Source organism: Mytilus edulis, chromosome 4 (assembly GCF_963676685.1).
Source record: "Mytilus edulis chromosome 4, xbMytEdul2.2, whole genome shotgun sequence".
In the NCBI taxonomy this organism is placed as follows: domain Eukaryota; kingdom Metazoa; phylum Mollusca; class Bivalvia; order Mytilida; family Mytilidae; genus Mytilus; species Mytilus edulis.
The window spans coordinates 70,529,776-70,551,980 of NC_092347.1; the positions used below are offsets into that span (position 1 = coordinate 70,529,776).

The 22,205-nt window shown below is 33.9% G+C and overlaps 1 protein-coding gene across 1 annotated transcript; it reads right to left on the reverse strand.

Annotated features, from left to right (window-relative positions):
- Positions 1-11,445: 11,445 nt before the first annotated feature.
- Positions 11,446-22,205, reverse strand: LOC139521502 (lymphocyte antigen 75-like). Its single transcript, XM_071314976.1, has 9 exons — positions 22,110-22,205; positions 20,344-20,485; positions 17,351-17,547; positions 16,865-17,009; positions 15,911-16,122; positions 14,745-14,883; positions 13,066-13,274; positions 12,441-12,551; positions 11,446-11,795 (listed from the first exon to the last, which is right to left on the reverse strand). Exons 1-9 carry the CDS (start codon positions 22,162-22,164, stop codon positions 11,572-11,574), a joined length of 1,434 nt encoding a protein of 477 aa, XP_071171077.1. The 5' UTR covers positions 22,165-22,205; the 3' UTR covers positions 11,446-11,571.

Sequence of the window (22,205 nt, forward strand, 5' to 3'; positions counted from 1 at the left end):
ATGTAAAAGCAGACTATCCATACCTACATGTCCATGAAATGAAATCTAAGGTAAAATGAATGAAACCTTTTTGCATTATTTATCACAACTGGCAGCACACGATGCTACTGAAGCAGAAAATTTGCTTACTTGATATTCTCGAAAATTAAACGATTTAGTTTCCTCTTAACCAAACATTCTTAAAAATTGAGAATGGGAATGTGGAACTGTGTAAAAGATACAGTTACCATGTCAAAAGAGCAGAAAGCAGTCAACGGCCTCTAATGGGTCCTCATAGCTGACTATGCGGTATGGGCTTTGCTCATTGTTGAAGGCCGTACGGTACGGTGACCTATAGTTGTTAATGTCTGTGTCATTTTGGTCTTTTGTGGATAGTTGTCTCATAGGCAATCATACCACATCTTCTTTTTAATATCTTCAACAAAGCGCGAGAAAATCCCTCGCCCAGAGGCGGGCTTCAGATGGCCCTTAACAAAATGTGTACCAGTTCAAACTCCAAATCATAAAATAAACTTACAATTAAAAACATACAAGACTAACAAAAACCAGAGACTCCTGACTTGACGTCAAGGTAATCTAAACGGTAGGATTAGACATTAAAACACTAAAAACTAGGGTTAACCATTAATTTTTTACCCAACCATATGATAGTACTATGGTAAACTTATAGAAACACATGATACAGTCATAAACTTATTGAATATTTGCAATAGTACGTCCAGAACAATACAAGACCGAGTTGTAAACAAATGAAAGTAATGATACATACGAATTTTTAATCCCAATGCACAAATAAGGAACCGTAGTTTTCATTCAATTTATTTATCTAAAATGTACACTTGGGTTAAACAATGGCAATTAACACTGTATATTTATATAAACGATCAATCTTGTAAATAAATAAAGGAGATATTAAGTCTACTGTATGTTTTTAAGCTTGTTTGATTTTTGGGATTTTCTAAACAACAATTAAAGATCATTAAATGATTAAAAAGATGTGGGATAAACGTCAAATAGACAGCAACCAAACAACACACACATATCTACTGCCGTGTCCTTAAGTATTATATTTGTTGATCGGGTTATTTCTTTTTGTTTAAATGTTCTTGTAAAGCTTTTAATTAGCTTTGGTGGTAGGATATAGTCTCATATGTCTGTCATATCAATTTATTTTTTGTGTTTGAAGAATTAATTCAATGGTATTGTAAATTGGTATGATTGTCAATGAGACAACTCTCCAGTCTCTTTTTTTTCTGTTAACTGTTCTTGTATAATGGAAAGAAAACGTAAAATAAACCCGATGAGACAATCAAGACCAATCAAGTATGGATAACCACAGATATGAAACCTGGTAACTAGACATAGAAATTGTATATAAAATGCATTTATCTTCGAATTACAATACATATTCACTTTGGTGTTATTAATGTCGGAAGTGTTTTGGCATATTGACCTTTGATAACTCTTGAAGATTAGGTGCCGACTGAGTTTTTCGAAGATATTTTATAAGTTTTTGCAGCTTTCTTCCACATTCAGAGGCCGCCAATACATGTGAGCATATGCTTAAAAGTTTGAAATTTTCACAATTGCAAGTGCCCTTCCCGCTTTCTAAAAGACGTACAAAATGTGGATCTTTTCCAGAGGTACTAGCAACCATAAACCCGTTTTGGACACCAGGCGCTTTATTTACCAAACCAGAATTAACAAGCGACTCTGCTTTTTTCCAAATCGGCTCATGAATTGTGGGATCAAGATGAGTATCTTCTAGTGAAATATATAAACTTTTATGATGTGGTTGTGGGTAAAGAGATGTTCCTGAAGTTCCAGGCTGTTCACCAACGGAAATAGGTATTGATGACCTAAATTGCGACGGTTTAAGTGGAGCCTTTAGGAAGGCTGTTATATGCTTGCTGCGGGACGACTCGGAAAGTTTAAACCAAGCATGACTTGGCTGCACGTGTTCTATGTACTCGGTACGGATCTGATAGGGTCCCATACCAATAATTGCCTTCTCTGTGTCCTTTTTCTGCTCGTCAGCAAGTTCTCGCATTTTGGTGCAGAATACGGTAACTTCGTTTTCTTGGTATAATCCGTCTTTTGTTTTAATCTGTTATTCAAACTTTCGTTCGCATTTGTTGTGTAATGCGAAAAACCGAAACCACAACTAATTCTTAATGGAAGTAATAAGCAGTTTTGCACTAGTTTTTTTTATACTTCAAAAACCATGTATAAAACGCTGGCTCCGTCGTTTTTCTCGGTTCACATTCTCTCAAGTTCCAAATTGGCTTCAATTCCAACAATTTATTTTCGAAGTCAGTGTCAGTTAAATAATCTGCAAGTCCAACGTTTTTATCAAAAATATCTTTAACGAACTGGTTTGTATATGGATTATTTATCCCTAATGTATGCAACTTTCTCTCAAGATTTAATCGCACATGACGCTGGCACTGCATATTTTTGGAAATTGGCATGTACCTACTAAAGCTGTTAAAAATCGAACATTCATCATCTGTTCCTATAAAGAGTGTGTCAGCTAAAGTGTTTCGGAGGGACACAATCGAAGAGGCAAAGAAATCAAACTTAAAGGCTCTTTCCGTTTTGGTTTGATGAATAAGCACTGGTCCCAAAAACGTGGGACATTCACCTGTTCTGCGATGAATTAGCTTTAAATTCTTGTACACAATGGGCGTTACTACGAATTCGCCGAGGTTAAAAGTTGGGTCTATTCCCATAATTGTACACTCTGAGGGATTAGTAAGAAACATATCCATTTCCATAAGTTGCAAATCTGATGAACAAATACAGCAGAATTCAGGTGCACATTGTACTACTCTAATGTACGGATCTGCAAGTGATTGTTGGTCCTTGCATGCTTTTATCAGCTGAAACATACTGTCCCTATCCTTTCCGGCAACTGTGCTTTTCTGTGTTTGCTTTACATTGTAAATCTGTTTAGTGTTTCTCGGCAATTCGGCAATTCTAAAGGGCTACTGACATGCTTCATACCACCTGCATCTTCAAAAATCACATCGAAAGTTCTTTTGCGCGTTTCCCAGCGTCAAGATGTTCACCTATATCAGCCAGTACTCGCTTACTTGTACGTACGTACCGCGTGTTTCCCGTCTTTGTGTTACCATGTACATTCGTGAATATAGGAACATTTCCTTCGACTACATACTGTAAAATTGCAAATTTAGTTGGTTTTCCAGCACTGTCATGCAGTTCATACAATCTTCTCTTAAAACCTTTAGTGTTCTTACACATCCAATATGTTCTTGTTAGTCTGTAGACAGAATTTCTCATTACTGAAGGTTTTTTCTTTAATACACTTATATTAGATATTTCTCCATCAGAGATATGTACAGAGACAAAATAACGCTGGACTCTATTGTTTTTCATGGCCCCTGCCATATGAATCCGTAGGTCGTCTCGATCTTTCAAAGCTAAAGTGTCAATGACAAATGTTGACGTCTCAATGCAATCAACTGGTACTGAGGACACATAATCTTCTTTGTCTCCTTTTAGTATAAGTTTACAAGCCACTTTCAAGGTTAGCTGTTTAGCAAATTGCTCCATGTCTTCCTTTTCCCTAAAACGTGCAATAACTATATAAGTCATGATGAAGCATAAAAACCTACATAAGTTTAACTTTATATAGCTAAATCACTGCACAAAGCCAAAGCTAAAGAATGAACTACCGTATGACATTTTGAATGCTCTTGGTATCCTCAATAAAATGCATCTTTATAAAGATCTAATTGGTCTTCGTATGACGAGTTAAGCCCATTTACAACAGATATTTATTTTTGATAGTTTTCTTTATGTTATACTGTTATAACACTGTCCCAAATCAGAATCATGTATTTAGTGGTTGTCGTTTGTTTTGAATGTCATATTTGTTTTTCGTTTTAATTCACAAATCAAGGAGTTATTATTTTTCGTTTCGTTTACTTTACATTCGTTATTTCGGGGTCTTTTATAGATTATTATGCGGTAAGGGTTTTGCACGTTGTTAAAGGTCAAACACTATCCTATATATGTTATATGTTATTTTGTCGCTGGTGGAGGATGGTCTCAATAGCAAACATATCATATTTTCTTTTTTAACTTTCAGTAATATGTTGATGGTATCGCAAACTTATTTCGAAGTTGAGCCTATTTTATTGATTTTGTTCATGTGCGTCTACCCAATAACACTATTAGATTCAGCTAATGGAGGTCTGGCCTAAGCCAATATAACATCGGGCAAGAATGTGCCAAAAATATCGCAAGTGTTCGCAGATTGTACATGGGTAGCTGTCAAATTTGGATCTTTGTTCTCGTAGAGTTTAAATACAGTATAATTTATGAAATTGCTAGTGGAAAAATGTATGTTTTGTTTTAAAGATTGTTACTGTTTTACCTAGATAAAAAGGGGTAGCCAAAAGCTCGAAATTTTGTTTTCGATTCTAGTTCCAACATAAATACGTTTCCTTTTTTTTTTTAATTCTTACAAAATTTTCTTAATTTTTTCATATGCGACCTAGCCTGCAGTTTCTGTTCGAGCTCTCGATTTAACAGATTTGACCTAGATTATACTTCTTCCCATAGAGAAGGGCTCGAAAGGAGATGGCCCTCGGGAGTTTGGAATTTTTAGATAATTTGCGATGCATTTTCAATAGATAGGATTCACGTCAATATTTTAGCAATAATATAAATGTCGACTTGTTAGGTTGATGTCGTGCTGTTTTTAAATGTAAACTATATTCTGCATATATTTTTTTAAAGTAATGAATCGCTGCTATCATTGCTGAGATCAGTGCTGCTAGATATATTGATCACTGGTTGGGGATTTTTTTCGACAGAATCATCATCACTGTTACTTTTTTCCATTGCACAAACATTAATAGGATCAGTAATAATGTCCAATGACGGTAAAAAAGAGGAATCAGAATCAATGTATGTACGGTTGCTTGAATATTCAGTTTCATGCTTTTTTCCCTCCGAATCTGTCGAAATCAGAATTAAATCTGAATCTGCACAAATAAGCCCTCTCTCTCTCTTTCATCCCCAGACCCGAATGATGAAGATGTTTCCACGGTTTCCTGGTCTCCCCTTAAATAAAATGTATATTAGAGTTTCTACATGCATAATTCAGTTCTTTTTTCGCCAACCTTATAGAACTAGAGGAAGACTAAATAGTATACTGCACCGACTAAATGGTCGATAAAAAAAACTGACCATTACTTGTTACCGAAGTAATAAAACAACAATTGTAGTTAATGGCAAGAAAAGAGAAAACATTTTTAAAACAAATTCCTATTTGATTACTGATTTTAAATGAGGGAAATGCCAGTATTGGCTCTTACTGTGTTCCATGCCTCTTTAAGGGATTTACACATGAAAGAAAATGCTGACGGTCGGCACTTAAAGTTAACCACTCATGAGTGCTGAGACCTATACATGCAGCATAAAGCATTTATCATCCATTTCAAGTGATTTTGACGTCATTGTATCATGCAGTTTGGTTTCCATGGCAACAAAAAATGATTTTTTATTTCGTCAAAAATGGCATTAAGAAAGCGGCTTGTGGTGTTGTATTACATAGTTACGTATGTCCTTCATCCCATCCATCCTTAACCACCTCCCATTGACCCCGGATCATGCTTTTGGTTTGAATATAACAGAAAGATGAGGTTTTATTACCTATTAAACAACTCTCGACAAACGACTAAATGACACAGAAATTAACAACTGTAGGTTAACCTTCAACAATGAGCGAAGCCTATACCTCAAAGTCAGCTATGAAAATGACCCGAAATGACAAATGTAAAACAATTCAAACGAGAAAACTAACGGCAAAATTTGAACGAAAAACAAATGTGTAACACATTGACAAACGGCATTCATTCAAATACTAGTACAGGCTCCTGGGACAGGCACATACATACAAAATGTGTCGTGGTTAAACATGTAGGCGGGATCCCAACAACCCCCTAATCTTGGACAGAATGGTAACATAACAGATCATAATAACATAAGACCGAACTATAAAAATCAGTTGAAAAAGGCTTATTCCATCAGCTCATTAAGGATGTACACCTCAGAAAAGCCATAAATTTTCTTGAATTAAACATTTTCTTAACCTGGAATTTTGACAAAAAAGACTGACTTGATTAGTAAAAAATGAAAAAATTATTACTCCATAACTACGTTTTTTCAGAGATCTTTCTTTTGGGATATTTTCCACAAATTTGACAGTATTCCAGATAAGTTTGACGCAAAAATTAAGAAATGAAACCCGTAAAATTTATAATCATTGCGTATCGAACACACTGAAAAAGTCCTGGTACTGCAATGAAGTTTATGTCGTTGAATTCTTGTTTGTTTGTTTCCAAGTATGCAAATGAGTATTGTATTTCTTTGTGCATCATATTTACCTGTTTCAATTGAAAATTTTATCCGCGCTTAGTATTTATCTCTCTGTGACGTAAAAAAACCAAGGTAAGGATGTTAGCTCTGGTTCCATTAAATTAGTGACGATTATTAAAGGCTTTGACAAATTGTGTACTTTCAAATCGGTGTATGAAAAAAAATATCATAACTGAAAGGGTTATTGAGTTTGGATTGATTGCTTTTGAATTTCTTTCCCTCAATGATATGCTTAGAGAAAGATGAACCGAGGAAGATGTTATATTACCTAAATTGAAAATGTTTAATAAACAGAAAATGCGTTTCTCTTTCCAATCTTTTACTCCCCCAACCCCACAAGTTTCATTTTATCTACTGTATTAATTTTTAAGACACGTCCATCTAAATGAAGTCTGGTTGATCTCCAGCTACCTCCCCCCTCCCCAACCCTGTTTTGAAACAAACTTAAACATGATCCCCATTAAATTCTCTATAAAAGATATAGGAATAGACTGATATTTAAAAAGTCGTTATAAATTCCATTGAATTTAAAACTAATCAAAATCAGATTCATGTTATTCGGATATTTTTAGATACATTTTTTTTTTGGCAGAAATTACCAAAAATTGTTTTAACTTTTTTTCTTACTTTAAAACACTGATTTAAGATTTACATTGTACACAAAATATGATGAAATATGTTATGTCCCAGCTTAGATAAAAAAAAAAAAAAAAAAAAGGAATGAGAGACCTCTCTTTTTTCCTATTTTGAAACTACGATGTTCGTACAAAGTTCAACTTTGTCTTTATTTTAAAGCAGATGGCAGATTCGGTGTTTGGGGCGAATAGGTCGTTCACCCTTGGATTGGACAAAGTATCGTGTTTTAGCATAAAATCGTCAATATTGTTTTAGTCTCGCTACATGTACTCGGTTATATTTTTTTTTTTAATTTTCATGATAGAATAACGCCCCGTTCCAGGAACCGCCACTAAAGGTAAAAATAGATTTGAACTGTGCAGTATATCTGAGGTAGTTAATGCACACCTTTGCTGTGCATTATCCACATTATAGCACAGTAAGAACAAAGAGATTTTACCCATGTCATGTGTTAATGTATGTTTATATGCCCTCACTCTATTTCATTTATATTTACACATTTAAGCATGCCTCTGTAGAAACTTGGCAAATTCTTCTTCCCACATGATTTTGCTTGACGAGTAGATACAATATGAGCCCAAAAAGAAACCCCACTTTGTTTTTAAATGCTTCACGCTACACTGACCTGACTTCAAACGGATTAACTGTTAACATTGATCAATACGTCAATCAAGTCTCATATCTACGGTGGCAGAATGCGGCCATGAAAGAAAAAAAAATTATGTTGTTCCCTCAAGATACTATGTCGTTCCCTCAAGATGCTATGTCGTTCCCACAAGATAGTTATCTCGTTCCCTCAAGATACTATGTCATTCCCTCAATATAGTTATCTCGTTCCCTCAAGATACTATGTCGTTCCCTCAAGATAGTTATCTCGTTTTCTCAAGATAATTATCTCGTTCCCTCAAGCTACTATGTTGTTCCCTCAAGATGTTATGTTGTTCCCTCAAGATTTTATGTCGTTCCCTCAAGATGATATGTCGTTCCCAAAAGATAGTTATCTCGTTCCCTCAAGATACTATGTCGTTCCCTCAAGATAGTTATCTCGTTCCCTCAAGATAATTATCTCGTTCCCTCAAGATACTATGTCGTTCCCTCAAGATGTTATGTTGTTCCCTCAAGATACTATGTCGTTCCCTCAAGATGATATGTCGTTCCCACAAGATAGTTATCTCGTTCCCTCAAGATACTATGTCGTTCCCTCAAGATAGTTATGTCGTTCCCTCAAGATATCATGTCGTTCCCTCAAGATAGTTATCTCGTTCCCTCAACATAGCAATACAATTATATTGATTTATTCTTTATTTCCAACTTCGAAACGGTGGAGTAAAGACGTGGAGTTACTTTCAATTCACTTTTTTTTTATCAAATGCGGAACAATGCAAGAACTAGAAATTAAGAGCACCGACACGAAACACGGAAAATAAATAAGGGGAAATACGAAGCACGCACATCGAACCAAACACGAGAAAACGAGAAAGAAAACACCAAATCACGAAAACACGTAAAATGAAAAGGCCGAAAACGTTGCACGAAAATAACCCTTTACCACCCTCTTAGAAAATAAAATTAAAAATGAGCTACAAAATGTTTTATCATCTCTTATTCCTGGATTTCTAATACATTAACCTTACTGTTTGTGTTGTACATGTGCATATGTATGTAATCAGTATCTTCCTTAGATTTAATTTTTAAATGTTAAAAGGGTGGAAAATAATTCCTTTTCTGTGTATCCATGGCAACATTCCGCATTTATTTACCATAAAATATTGCAAAAAGGGGGTAAACATGCATGTCACATATCCCCCCAAAATTTGGATCAAACTAGAATTTCAATGCCTTTGAGTGATACCTTTTTAGACACTGTTTTCATAAATCTTCCTAATGATCAAATAAAAATTGGATGTCTTTCGCCTAATTTTTTCGTAAAATCTAATCACAAAGTTCGTGCGACAAAAAGTTGGAAAAAAACATTACAAAAATTGCCGGACCAATGTATGGTATGGACAAACAAATACGGACTGTCATACAGAAAACAGCCTATATTACATACATCATATGATCTTGATGTTCATATAAACCCAATACGAAGGCTATTTTAATACTCAGCTATCCAAAAATGAATTTTATTGCACACTAGCTCTTATATTTGAAAAATCCTCAGGGGCCAAAATGCGAAACTACACATCCAACTGTGGAGTGCTACCTTTACTGGGACTCCGGGATCGGGTGTTTTTAAGCTCAGGATTTCGGGATTGACCCTTTCGGATCCGGGAATTCTTTTTTTCGGATTACGGAACGTCGGGATTTACTTTATTTAAATTCGTGATTTCGAGATTTCGTGTTTTTAAGCCCGGGATTTCTGGATCAGGACCCCTCCTATCCCCTCTCATTTATTCTCTTTAAATACAGAATTATTATATCATTATTATTATTATGCAAATATTCTACTTTTGGGATCTGGCCACGTCTACAGTTCCGCTTCGAAGGGCGAAATGAATAATATATCAATACAATTTTAAAATCTTGAGGGAACGAGATAATTATCTTGAGGGAACAACATAGTATCTTGAGGGAACGACATATCATCTTGAGGGAACAACATAACATCTTGAGGGAACGACATAGTATCTTGAGGGAACGAGATAACTATCTTGATGGAACAACATAACATCTTGAGGGAACGACATAGCATCTTGAGGGAACGAGATAACTATCTTGAGGGAACAACATTACATCTTGAGGGAACGACATAGAGTCTTGAGGGAACGAGATAACTATCTTGAGGGAACGACATAGTATCTTGAGGGAACGAGATAACTATCTTGTGGGAACGACATAGCATCTTGAGGGAACGACATAGTATCTTGAGGGAACAACATATTTTTTTTTTCTTTCATGGCCGCATTCTGCCACCGTACATATCTGTTGCAATAATCTTCATCAAAAGATTTTAAGAATTGTTGATGACAAAATAAATTGATTTACTGTAAAGTTCAAAACTTCAAACAATGACGATTATGACTGCGTAGTACGGTAGATCTGGTGGGATTTTTTTCTTCAGAAAAACATCATAAGGGGGGCTAAAAAAAATGGGCCAACTATTTGATTTTCACGGTAAGGGGCAGGAATATTAAAAAATAATTATTACTTTGACCTGGTAAGAACTAAAAAAAAAATGACTTGGCATGAAGATGAGACAAAAATAAATTGAACTATCATGTTAAAATTTATAAGTTATAGTTACTCTGATTTTTATTTTTGAAAAAGTTTCCAAGTGATAGATGCTAATTGTTCATTCAGTGCTTCTGTTTTTTAAAGGTCATTTTCTGCAAGGGCTGTTTGTAGTGGAAGTATTTTTTTTTCAAAGCTGCAAGTTATGTATTTCCAAAACAGGTGCTACTTTCTGTATTATCTGCTATCATATTTTCGACATATTTGTTGTGTGCTTTTGTTATATTGAACGACAAATTTATGTGACGTATATAATTTTTCTGACGTCAGACACTCAAATCAATCCATGTGTTCGTAGATAGTAGATGTTTTTGTGTCCTGTTAAGTTGTTATACGATGATGACTGATGTACCCATATTTTGACTATTTTATTAATTGTGACTGTTTATTTAACGCATCATGTAAATGTAGCGGAATTTGATGAGACTGTTATTAAAGTGAGACTGAGGGTTAGCGCTATAGAACCAGGTTTAATCCACCATTTTCTACATTTGAAAATGCCTGTACCAAGTCAGGAATATGACAGTTCTTGTCCATTCGTTTTTGATGCGTTTTGTTTTTTGATTTTGCCATGCGATTATGGACTTTTCAAATTGATTTTCCTCTGAGTTCAGTATTTTTGTGATTTTACTTTTTGTTATATCACTCTCTATTGATTTCGCCAGTTCTCATCATATTCCCCCCTGATATTCCACCAAAAACCGCTTCTTTCCGTTTCCGTTTCCGTTCCGCATTCCGTTTCCGCCGTTTAGCAACACCCCTTTCCCATTCTCAATTTGTAACAAAAAAATCAGCACTCAGCAACGGATGTTAAGTCCTCAATGCTCTTAAACATAGTAAATTATTTGGTCTGCTTAATTTTTTGGCTTCGAGAATCACTGACGAGTCTTTTGTGGACAAAACGCTCGTCTGGCTTTCAAAATTATAAGACTGATGTCTTTGTTGACGTTGCAGGTGCGCTTGACTCCAATCTTAATTAAATAAGATAGTCAAGTTTTCAGACCGAAGGTTGGCGATTCTCTCCGACACTCCGTCTTCCTCCACAAATAAAACTGACGACCATGAAATAGCACAACTGTGCTGAAAGAAGCATTAAACACCAATCAATCAATCATAGAAATGATAATACTATTATTTTTTTATTCATAATTTTTATAAGAAGAAGAAGCTTCATTTCTTTATTGAATATTTCATTAAAGAGACTTCGTAGGTTCTGGTTTCTAAGACAAATAAAAAATTCTTTCAATCATCATTCACAGTTTGTCTCAGGTTGAACTGAGGCGTATTTCCTTATACCCACACCCAGATAACACTTCCAATATCTGGTGTGGTGTTGAGAGAGCTGTAGCTATTGAAAATCAAGCACTGTTCAGTTTTAAATACAAAGGCTGTACAATCGGTTCCGTGATGTAGACATAAGTAAGCACAGTAAATCTTTGTTTTGGAATACTCGGTTAGATAAGGAAGAGTAGTTGGTAAGGAATCTGTCTTGTCAATATGAAAATACCTCGAACCTGTTAAATATTAAAAATACCATATTTAGGTGGATAATGTAGTAAATATTTCTATCGGAAAACAACTGTAGTTCATACAAAATATAAACTCTTCACAAATGTTTTTTTCTTTCTATGTATTCCCCTTCTTTATTAAACTTATAGTGAACATAAAAATAATTAACCATCTAAAAATATTCTAAATATATTCTATAGTGACTATTAATTATATAAACCAATAATTTAACACTTTCAAAAGGAAAAGATGCAAAATAAAACATATAACAACAAGAATGTGTCCCCAGTACACGAATGCCCCACTCGCACTATCATTTTCTATGTTCAGTGGACCGTGAAATTGGGGTAAAATCTCTAATTTAGCATTAAAATTCAAAAGATCATATCATAGGAAACATGTGTACTAAGTTTGAAGTCGATTGGACTTCAACTTCATCAAAAACTACCTTGATCAAAAACTTTAACCTGAAGCAAGACAGACGGACGGACGACCGACCGAATGAACGGACGCACAGACCAGAAAACATAATGCCCCTCTACTATCGTAGGTTGGGCATAAAAATATCCACAATCTTGTTGACTCCTTGTTTTGTCATCTCTTTATTTTTCCTCCCGTGGAATGTTAAGGTTGTATGTTATTTTACTTACTGTTTGTACCACCAACATGCCATTGGCCAGTATTTCCCGTCGGTGTGCTTACTCCTGCTGTTAAACCTTCAACTATATCTTGGGATATGGGATAATGGTTTGCCGTTGGATCTATTGTAATTATATATTTTATCATATGTGATGTATGTCTTATAATCGGATAGATATGATGATGATAAAGGGTTAATTTAACGAAGTAGTAGTCTAACTAAATGGTTAAAACAATTTTTATTTATCCCAACACACGGCCCCCACACTCACCTATATTCTTGACTCCACAAAATTATCATATTACAAAGTTTATCTAGTGTAGATTCTCGTTTTTCACATTTATGGTAAAATGAGGAAACCTCATACATATTCGTACAAAAAAAGCACCCACACTCAAACATGAGAATATCAGTTTCATTGTTAATTCAGCTTTTAATATCCATATGTAAACATAGAATATTCTCGCTTCAAAAAAATCAAAATTGAAACACTCGATAAGGTCGACGAAGGTTTTATCTACACACAAAAAAATCATATTTGTGACAATAAGTATAGCTATACTATATTTATATTTTTTCTTTAAATTTCTTTTTTGAAACCATCATTTTGATATATCAAGAAAAAACATACATACATTGACAAAGAAATAGACTGGTTTCCGTCGCTGCTCTATTATCCCAATCAAAGCCTTTAGTGTAAACAAGTTTAACACGTTGGTTTATAGCATATGATGTAGGTTCTCCATAAATCCATGCAGCTTCCGTTAGATCTGTTCCATCATTCCATTTGAATGAAATTCCATCTGCTGACGTCAGTCCAATCCAGAAATCGTTATTAACATCCCTGTAACATATATAGAAATCGTTATTATTGTCCCTGTAACATATTTAGAAATCGTTATTATTGTCCCTGTAACATTTTTTGAAATCGTTATTATTGTTCCTGTAATATATTTAGAAATTGTGAGTATTGTCCCTGTAACATGTTTAGAAATCGTGATTATTGTCCCTGCAACATATTTATAAATCGTTATTATTGTCCCTTTAACATTTTTAGAAATCGTTATTATTGTCCCTGCAACATATTTAGAAATCGTTATTATTGTCCCTGTAACATACTTAGAAATCGTTATTATTGTCCCTGTAACATACTTAGAAATCATTAGTAATGTCCCTGTCAAATATTTAGAAATCGTTATTATTGTCCCTGCAACATATTTAGAAATCGTTAGTATTGTCCCCTGTAACATATTTAAAAATCGTTGCTTTTGTCCCTGCAACATATTTAGAAATTTTTATTATTGTCCCTGTAACATATTTACAAAATCGTTACTATTGTCCTTGTAACATATTCAGAATCGTTATTATTGTCCCTGTAACATATTTAGAAATCGTTAAAATTGTCCTTGTAACATATTTAGAAAACGTTATTATTTTCCCTGTAACATATTCAGAAATCGTTATTATTGTCCCTGTAAAATATTTAGAAATCGTTATTATTGTTCCTGAAACATGTTTAGAAATCATTATTATTGTTCCTGTAACATATTTTCAAAGACCATTTCAACTGGCAAGAACTAAAAAGATAATCGTTATATAAAAAATGACCAGATTTGGTAGTCTTCTCGGAGTGCGAATTGAGTAATTTTAAATGATTTCCGTTCAATTCCATTGTCACATCAGTAAATATCAGAAAGAAGAAGTAGTATAATTGTCAATGAGACAACTCTCCACAAGAGTCCAAATGACATAGAAATTGGTAGCCCATAACGCACCTATAGTCAGATATAAATTTAAAAGGCCACAAAATCACAAATGTAAAACAACTCAAATGGGAAAAATGGCCTGATTTATGTTAAAAAAATGAACGAAAAACAAATATTTTTGTATGTAACACCACAACTACTGAATTACAGGTTCCTGACTTGGGAGCAATTACACAAGGATTTAAGAATAGCAAGTGGAATTAGTTAGTCCAGTTACCCAGTTACTTATATATATACTGAACAGTAGAATTAGTGATTATTTCTGCACTGAGGCAACGAAGCAGCATATTGTCTCGATTATCATAGTGTAGGGAGTGTATGCGTACAATTTAAGTATTTCCAAAGGATTTCCCCTTAATAAGGAGTGTTTACTTACAATTAGAGTGTAGAAATGGGAGAGAAATAATTATTCTAATTCCCTTTGAGATATAATAAATTTTAGAAGAACAGTTACGACATGTTTAAAAAAAAAACCCAGATTAGTTTCTGTTACATTATCAAGTGTATCTAAAAAGGTAGATTCTGATTTCAGTATTTCTATTACTTACATTCCCTGGTAGACAATAGCATTCTTGGCAACTGTAAACATTTCATTTGTGGGTAGCATGGCCAGCTCTAAAGCATTCATTTCACAATCCTGTTTAGCAGTTTGATAATCAACGGAGTAACTCATCGGCATATAATTATCTACATTCAGAAATAAGAGACTTTTGTAAGAAACTCAATGAAACAACATACAGACAATACATTATACTTTGTAAAGCAGTAGGACAAGACTCTGGATTAATTAGCACACACGTTGACGGATTCCTTTCAAGAATTCAAAGTATATAACACCTTGGTGTGCGTACTGTTTGGTTTAGGCAACATGTAACAACTATGCATTTTTATGTACATGTATTCAAATTAAAAAAAAAATGTTCCTAGAAGGATATAAACAAATCGAATATTATATTAAAATTTCCCGGCATACATACATGTATAAGCTTAATAATTTTTTGACTTTGTGGAAAATTGAGAATATAAAAATATAACAGGCTATATGTATTTACAAACCGTTGAGTCTTATGATTATTTACTTTCCAATATTGACAATTCTAAAACATTCAAATATTAAAGTTGTAAAACGTGCGTTATATTTGAATAAAGAAGAACAAAACATTACAGTTTTTGTCCATTCGTTTTTGATGTGTTTTGTTATTTTGATTTTGCCATGTGAATATGGACTTTCCAATTCGATTTTTCTCTAAGTTCAGTATTTTTGTGATTTTACTTTTTACACGTAATTAATTTCATACTATTTTACTTCTGATTCGAATGTATGAGAATTAAATTTCCCCATAAGTTTTTGGAGTATTCGAACAGATCAATTTGAAATACCATTTGATTTGTATGGGGGGCTAGGATGAGAAATGTTGTCCTGCATTTTTTTTTAGTTGTTATCTCTGTTCTGCCTTTTTATTTTTCACTCTTTTCGGTCCTGCATTTTTTTCTTAGTTTATCCTGACTTTTTTACATAAATTGTCATCCTGCCTTTTTTTTTTGCAAATTTGCTCCTCCTGCCTTTTTAAACTTAAAATTGCCATTTTCAAATTTCATTCTAGCCACCCCCGCCCCCATAAAATAAAATGGTATCTGTCTTAACAAAAAAGCTCAAAATTCTACAACATCATGTATAATGACTGAAGTTCATCTTAAACCTGTAACAACTTACGTTGACATAACGCATGAGGCAGTCTGGTAGATTTAGTTTTTGACACCCACGTACCATCGACCTTGTCCACCGCTATAGAGACGTTTGCAGCCGGATTGGGAACAGTGTGACCTGGTTTCCAGTCTGTATAAACCACACTTTCTAACATGTTTTGCCAGGTTAGATATGCTCCATTGCCATACAAACCTATCCATATGTCACCAGTCAGAGTTCTAACACAAACAAACATAGTTTACTTATACATTGCAGGTTAATCTAGTTTCAGTGCCACCACAAACACAATATGCTTAAAACTTTCACAATGATTATTTCAGGAAATACAGTTAACTGTTTCATATCTCATGTGGCACAGAGAAACTTTTCATTGTCTGCTGCAAACTCTATCTTTAAATAAACTTATATAATATACAAAAGCTAATTTTGTGTCTTATATGCGTTTTTTTAATTAATTTCTCGTGACGCACCACTTCAAATACTATCAATCCTTTGATAAATAAAACAAAAATAAAATAAAAATGCAAATTCAACTGAAGAGCGTCTAGGAATTTTTAATCAATAAATATAATATCTTAGCTGTATTCCGATTAACTTTTCAAAAATGTTGGCCCTTAATGCTCTTCGTACTTTATTTGAACTTTTGAGTTATTATTCTAGCAGGCACTGCATGATGAATCTTTTTCAACAAAATGCGCGTCTTTAGTACAAAATTATAAGCCAGGGTCCGAAGCTACCAAAAGACATGTCATAAGATGTATCTTAGGACATATCTAATGATTCTCTTATGACTATCCTAGGACATATATCAGACCTCGCCTCGAAGCTGTCCTAGGATGATCTTAGCAAAGATATTCTAAAACTGCTGCAAGTACTTTAAATTTTCAAATATTAACATAGATTTATGGAAAACAATCATGTGAATGTAGTGTTGACTGATCTTAACTTGAAAATACATACTCATAAGTTATGAAATCTTTTAAAAACGTAACGGCAACTGGGTTAGAAAACACAGCTAATTGTCCACCTAAGTTATAACATTCCTGTGAGGCTTCGTAATAGTTGTAATCTCCATGGATAAATGTCACGTCTGGATGAGGAGGTGCTGCAAAACAACAGTATACAAGTAGAATATAGATAGGGTGACTAGATGAGGGAATCCTTTAATCGACAATATGCTTTAAAATTCTCAAAGAAAATAGTCGAGCGGATCTGGTTATCAAAATGATGATTAATAGTTTTTATCAACTTGTAATGGAATTTAAATTTGAATGACATATAGTGTAACAAAAGACTGTATCCACTTTCAAATATAAATAAAAATTTAACACAAAACTGAACACTAAAACATGATTGTGAAAGAAAAGAGTTACATGAAAAAATATCTAGAAAATAGAATTTGGAAACATGTACGTTTCTACTAAACATATATACAGTGATACACACCAAAACATAGAGGTCGATTAAGTTCCGTGTAGGCGCCCGTATTCCACAATACATAAGCATAAGCCTGGCTAAACTTTCCAAATTCCAATAGTGGTTCGAGGGCTGCCCATGAATCATAGTCCAATGTTTTGCCATCATCCCAATGACAAAGTTGGTTTGTACAAGATACAGACATCCATACATCATCGAAAATGCCCCTGTTAAAAAAATACATATATGTATCAAAATTTGTTTTTGTCCCGGCCGATAAAGCTGCTAATAATATTATTATTGTTTGACGTAAATTTTACATTGAGGTTCTGAAAAAGGAAATCACCAATTCACCAACATTCCAACTGACTCCATTTTCAGAAAACGAAATCTGTAACAAACATAAACTTTTAGCCACCGCTTTACAAGCAGAGCCAAATACAATGAAAGTCTTAACTATGTATTGGCTTCCGAAGCTACACAAAACCCCTTACAAATATAGATTTATTTCGTCTTCAAGCCATTGTTCAACTACTAAATTGTCTATTCTTCTTACCAGCACACTTGGTACAATTAAAAACCTGATAATAAATTGTTCAAATAAGGCCTTCGAAAATAGTGGAATAAATTACTTTTGGAGTGTCAAGAACTCGTTGGAAGTACTTGATAAATTGCATGCTTATATTGGTGATTTTGAATCAGTTCAAAGTTTTGATTTTTCTACCCTGTATACCACATTGCCTCATATTCTCATTAAGAAAAAATTCACACACCTAATTAAATGGGCATTCAAAAAAATCAGAATGTGAATATATATGTTCAAACTCTTTTAGGTCATTTCTTAGTAGCAATAAACAAAAAAAACTATGTTAATTGGACATGCTTTGATACTATATATGCCCTTGAATTTTTACTAGATAACATTTTTGTTCGCTTTGGGGATTCCGTATATCGTCAGATTATCGGAATTCCAATGGGGACTAACTGTGCACCACTTATTGCGGACCTGTTTTTGTATTGTTATGAGTTACAATTTATGACAAAAATAAGCAAAGACCCATCGAAACAACATCTGATAAACAAATTTAATAATACTTTTAGATATTTGGATGATATTTTGGCTCTCAATAATGACGACTTCAGTATGTATATTAATGAAATTTATCCTGTTGAACTTACTTTAAATAAAGCTAATACTAACAATGACCACTGCCCTTTTCTCGATCTTGATATCTATATCACTAATGGAAAGCTGAATACTAAAATTTATGATAAAAGGGATGATTTTTCATTTCCTATCGTTAATTATCCGTTTTTAGATGGTGACGTTCCCTTGTCACCATCTTACGGTGTTTATATATCTCAACTTGTACGATTCGCTCGTGTATGTAACAATGTTTTAGATTTTAACGAGAGAAATTTATGTATTACTGAAAAATTATTACACCAGGGTTTTCGATATCACAAACTAGTCAAAACATTTACTAAATTTTATCATCGGTATAAATACATCATTCGTAATTATAGCTCAACATGCAGACTTCTAATACGTTCAGGTATTTCACATCCAATTTTTTTATGGAAATATTCTTTATAAAGCACAAAGGTGTCAGTATTCACCTCAGAAACTTACAAAACCTTTGAATAGACTTATTAAGAAGGGATATAATTACGATACTGTTGTCAAGTCATTAAAGATTGCATATTTTGGCGTTAATATTGACTCACTGATAAGGTCTTTGCATCGGAACTAAACACATTTATTCTAAAAACAGTTGTTGGCATGACACGGGTTATGTTCTTCTCATATATGTTATGATGGTATGATACTAAACCCCTAACGGGAAGGATTGTGCCTGATGTTCATATGATGAAATCATAATCTTTCAGTCAGTTTAATTGAAGTCTGGAGCTGGCATGTCAGTTAACTGCTAGTAGTCTGTTGTTATTTATGTATTATTGTCATTTTGTTTATTTTCTTTGGTTACATCTTCTGACATCAGACTCGGACTTCTCTTGAACTGAATTTTAATGTGCGTATTGTTATGCGTTTACTTTTCTACATTTGTTAGAGGTATAGGGGGAGGGTTGAGATCTCACAAACATGTTTAACACGCCGCATTTATGCGCCTGTCCCAAGTCAGGAGCCTCTGGCCTTTGTTAGTCTTGTATTATTTTAATTTTAGTTTCTTGTGTACAATTTGGAAATTAGTATGGCGTTCATTATCACTGGACTAGTATATATTTGTTTAGGGGCCAGCTGAAGGACGCCTCCGGGTGCGGGAATTTCTCGCTACATTGAAGACCTGTTGGTGACCCTCTGCTGTTGTTTTTTTATTTGGTCGGGTTGTTGTCTCTTTGACACATTTCCCATTTCCATTCTCAATTTTATTATCAATATAACTATACCAAAGATATGCTTACAGATTAAAACTTTTTTTATACATTTATGTTTTATTATGTTTAAATTGTTCAGCGAATATTGTCGATACTTAGAATGCAATAACTGCGACTATTTTGTATTTTACCAGTTGTAGGTGTTATCAGTGGCGGATTCCTGCCTTGATAGTGAGTAGACGACTGGGCGTTCACCTCTATTCTAGACGGCTAATGCTTGTAAATATCTTTTTAGGATTTAAATGATTTTAGCACATAATAGTTCAATAAAATGGAGACTCACTCCGCATGGCACTATTTTTTTTTAATACTTTTGACCAAAGAGCAGCCGGACAATGAGTATTTAGTTCGAATTAGGGATACGAATTTGACAGCTAATGTCCCAAGAAATGTGTACATTATATTTTCAAAATTAATTACAAATCATGTAAACTCGTACAAATGGAAAATGGAAAAATCGTTGTTATACGTTATCACAAAAACACAAATCGCTGGGTTAAATCGGTCTAGTTTTAGCTGAATGTTAACAACTTTTAAAAAAGTAGTGATATTTAATAGAAAGGTTGAACATTTTGCAACCAGAGATTTTCCTTTCCCCTTTGCTAGCTACTAGACTATATACTTACTCAGACGTGATGAATTGTGCTGCCATATTGTTCATTTGATCGTTGTTGATTTTTACCAGTTTCATTCCAATGTTTATACAGTAATCTAATGAATCATAATAATTCAAAGTGGATGGTCCTAGATAGAAATATGGACTGAAACCTGCAGAAAAATACAATAATTGAAAATTCAGTCGTAGTACATTTTTCTTTCTTTGATTTTGTGTGAGTTTTTTTGGGTACTTTTATTTTCAGGCCAGGTGAAGCACGCCTCCGGGTGCGGGAGTTTCTCGCTGCATTTAAGACTCATTGGTGGCCTTCGGCTATTGTCTGCTCTTTGGTTGTTAGTTCTTTGTCACTTTCCCCATTTCTATTCTCAATTTTATGTAAAGTTATGTATGAATGAAAGGAGATGTGTGATACAAGTCAATGAGATAGGAACCTAACGAAACAACAATAAACAAAGTTTGAAGTGGTCCATACTTAGGACAAGTACATGAGCCTCTCTCTGTCTTTTTACATTTTTTAAAAATATTTCCACCCTTCTGTTATATTGTTGTATGTACAAGGAAGTGTGACGTGTTTGCAACGATAGCGTCAAACAGAGCATTATAGAGCAAGAACAATCTCAATCATAATTGAAATATTTTTTTACACTTTATAAATTTCGTGCGCCTGATGCGCATTTTTTGGTTTATCTTCATTAGGAACGCGCAAATCTAAAAATATATAGGGAGTTGGTTTCATTGGCAATTTGCAGTGACTTTATTTTTTGGGAGAGCTAATTGGAACAGGGGTACCTATTGTCCAGTCCATTTACTGTCATTTACGAATCTTTCACTTTATCATAAATAAAAGGTAATAAATTTGTGGCAAGATAAATGGTAAACTTAAACTGTAAAATTGATTCAGTGATTCAAAAAAATATATGTGTATGTGCGCGTTCGCTATATTCGTAGACTTAGTTTGGGTTTTAAAATATTGATTTGACAGGAAACAAATTATAAAAAAGTCGTCCTAGTATGCAAATCATAACTACGGACGTCATTTGGTGTGAAAATTTGGAAAAATGATATCATAAGAACTAATAAACGAACCCTGTTACAGTTATTTACACAATTTTCCACTAAATCAGTGTATCGTATTTCAAAATGTCATACCTTTTAATAAGTAAAGTCGGTATATTCGTCGATACCGGTACGTTACATATGCGTGTATTAGTATTACATTTTCGCGAGAAATATCATTACTCTTCCAAGTATTGTACGTTTATGAACATGATGAAAGGGCCATAATTAGACCTTCTATAGCTTATAATAAAGGGAAGAATTCGTGTAAGACGAAACTGAGAACTGGTGACCAATCTACCACCCGTTATCACGGTCTCGCACTACTGGTATATATATACAGCCACCTGATGAATACTCTTGGCATGGACGAAACCTGTTTTAAATTACTAATATATTTGAAATCCGCACATTTAATTTAATGATATTTCTCGCGCTGAAATCCGCACATTCAAATGTAATGATATTTCTCGCGCAAATGCAACATTTTTCCCAGAAAGGTAAAAACCATGGTCCAAACGACACCAGAAAATTGAATGGATATTCGTGAAGTGAAATATATAATAGGACTTTTAGAAAGATAGTTGTATTTAATAGCATGGCAAATATACAGGAAGATGTATAGGATAAAGTCGCGCAAATATATATATATTTTTGTTCGCGCGAACATAATGTTCGTTATTCACAAAATTCACCCTGCGTCTATACAGGTTTACATACCTCGTATTATGACCACTTGTAAGAAGAGAATCCAAGACAGCTTCAAAGGTATCATTGTAAAAAAAGATATATTAAATTGAATAAACACTTGCAAAC

Coding starts and splice junctions, on each gene's coding strand:
- LOC139521502 (XM_071314976.1), bottom strand. CDS start 22,164: ATGATACCTTTGAAGCTGTCTTGGATTCTCTTCTTACAAGTGGTCATA. Junction 20,486..22,109: donor ACAAGTGGTCATAATACGAG/GTATGTAAACCT, acceptor ATTTTTCTGCAG/GTTTCAGTCCATATTTCTAT. Junction 14,884..15,910: donor GCCTCATGCGTTATGTCAAC/GTAAGTTGTTAC, acceptor TTCTGAATGTAG/ATAATTATATGCCGATGAGT.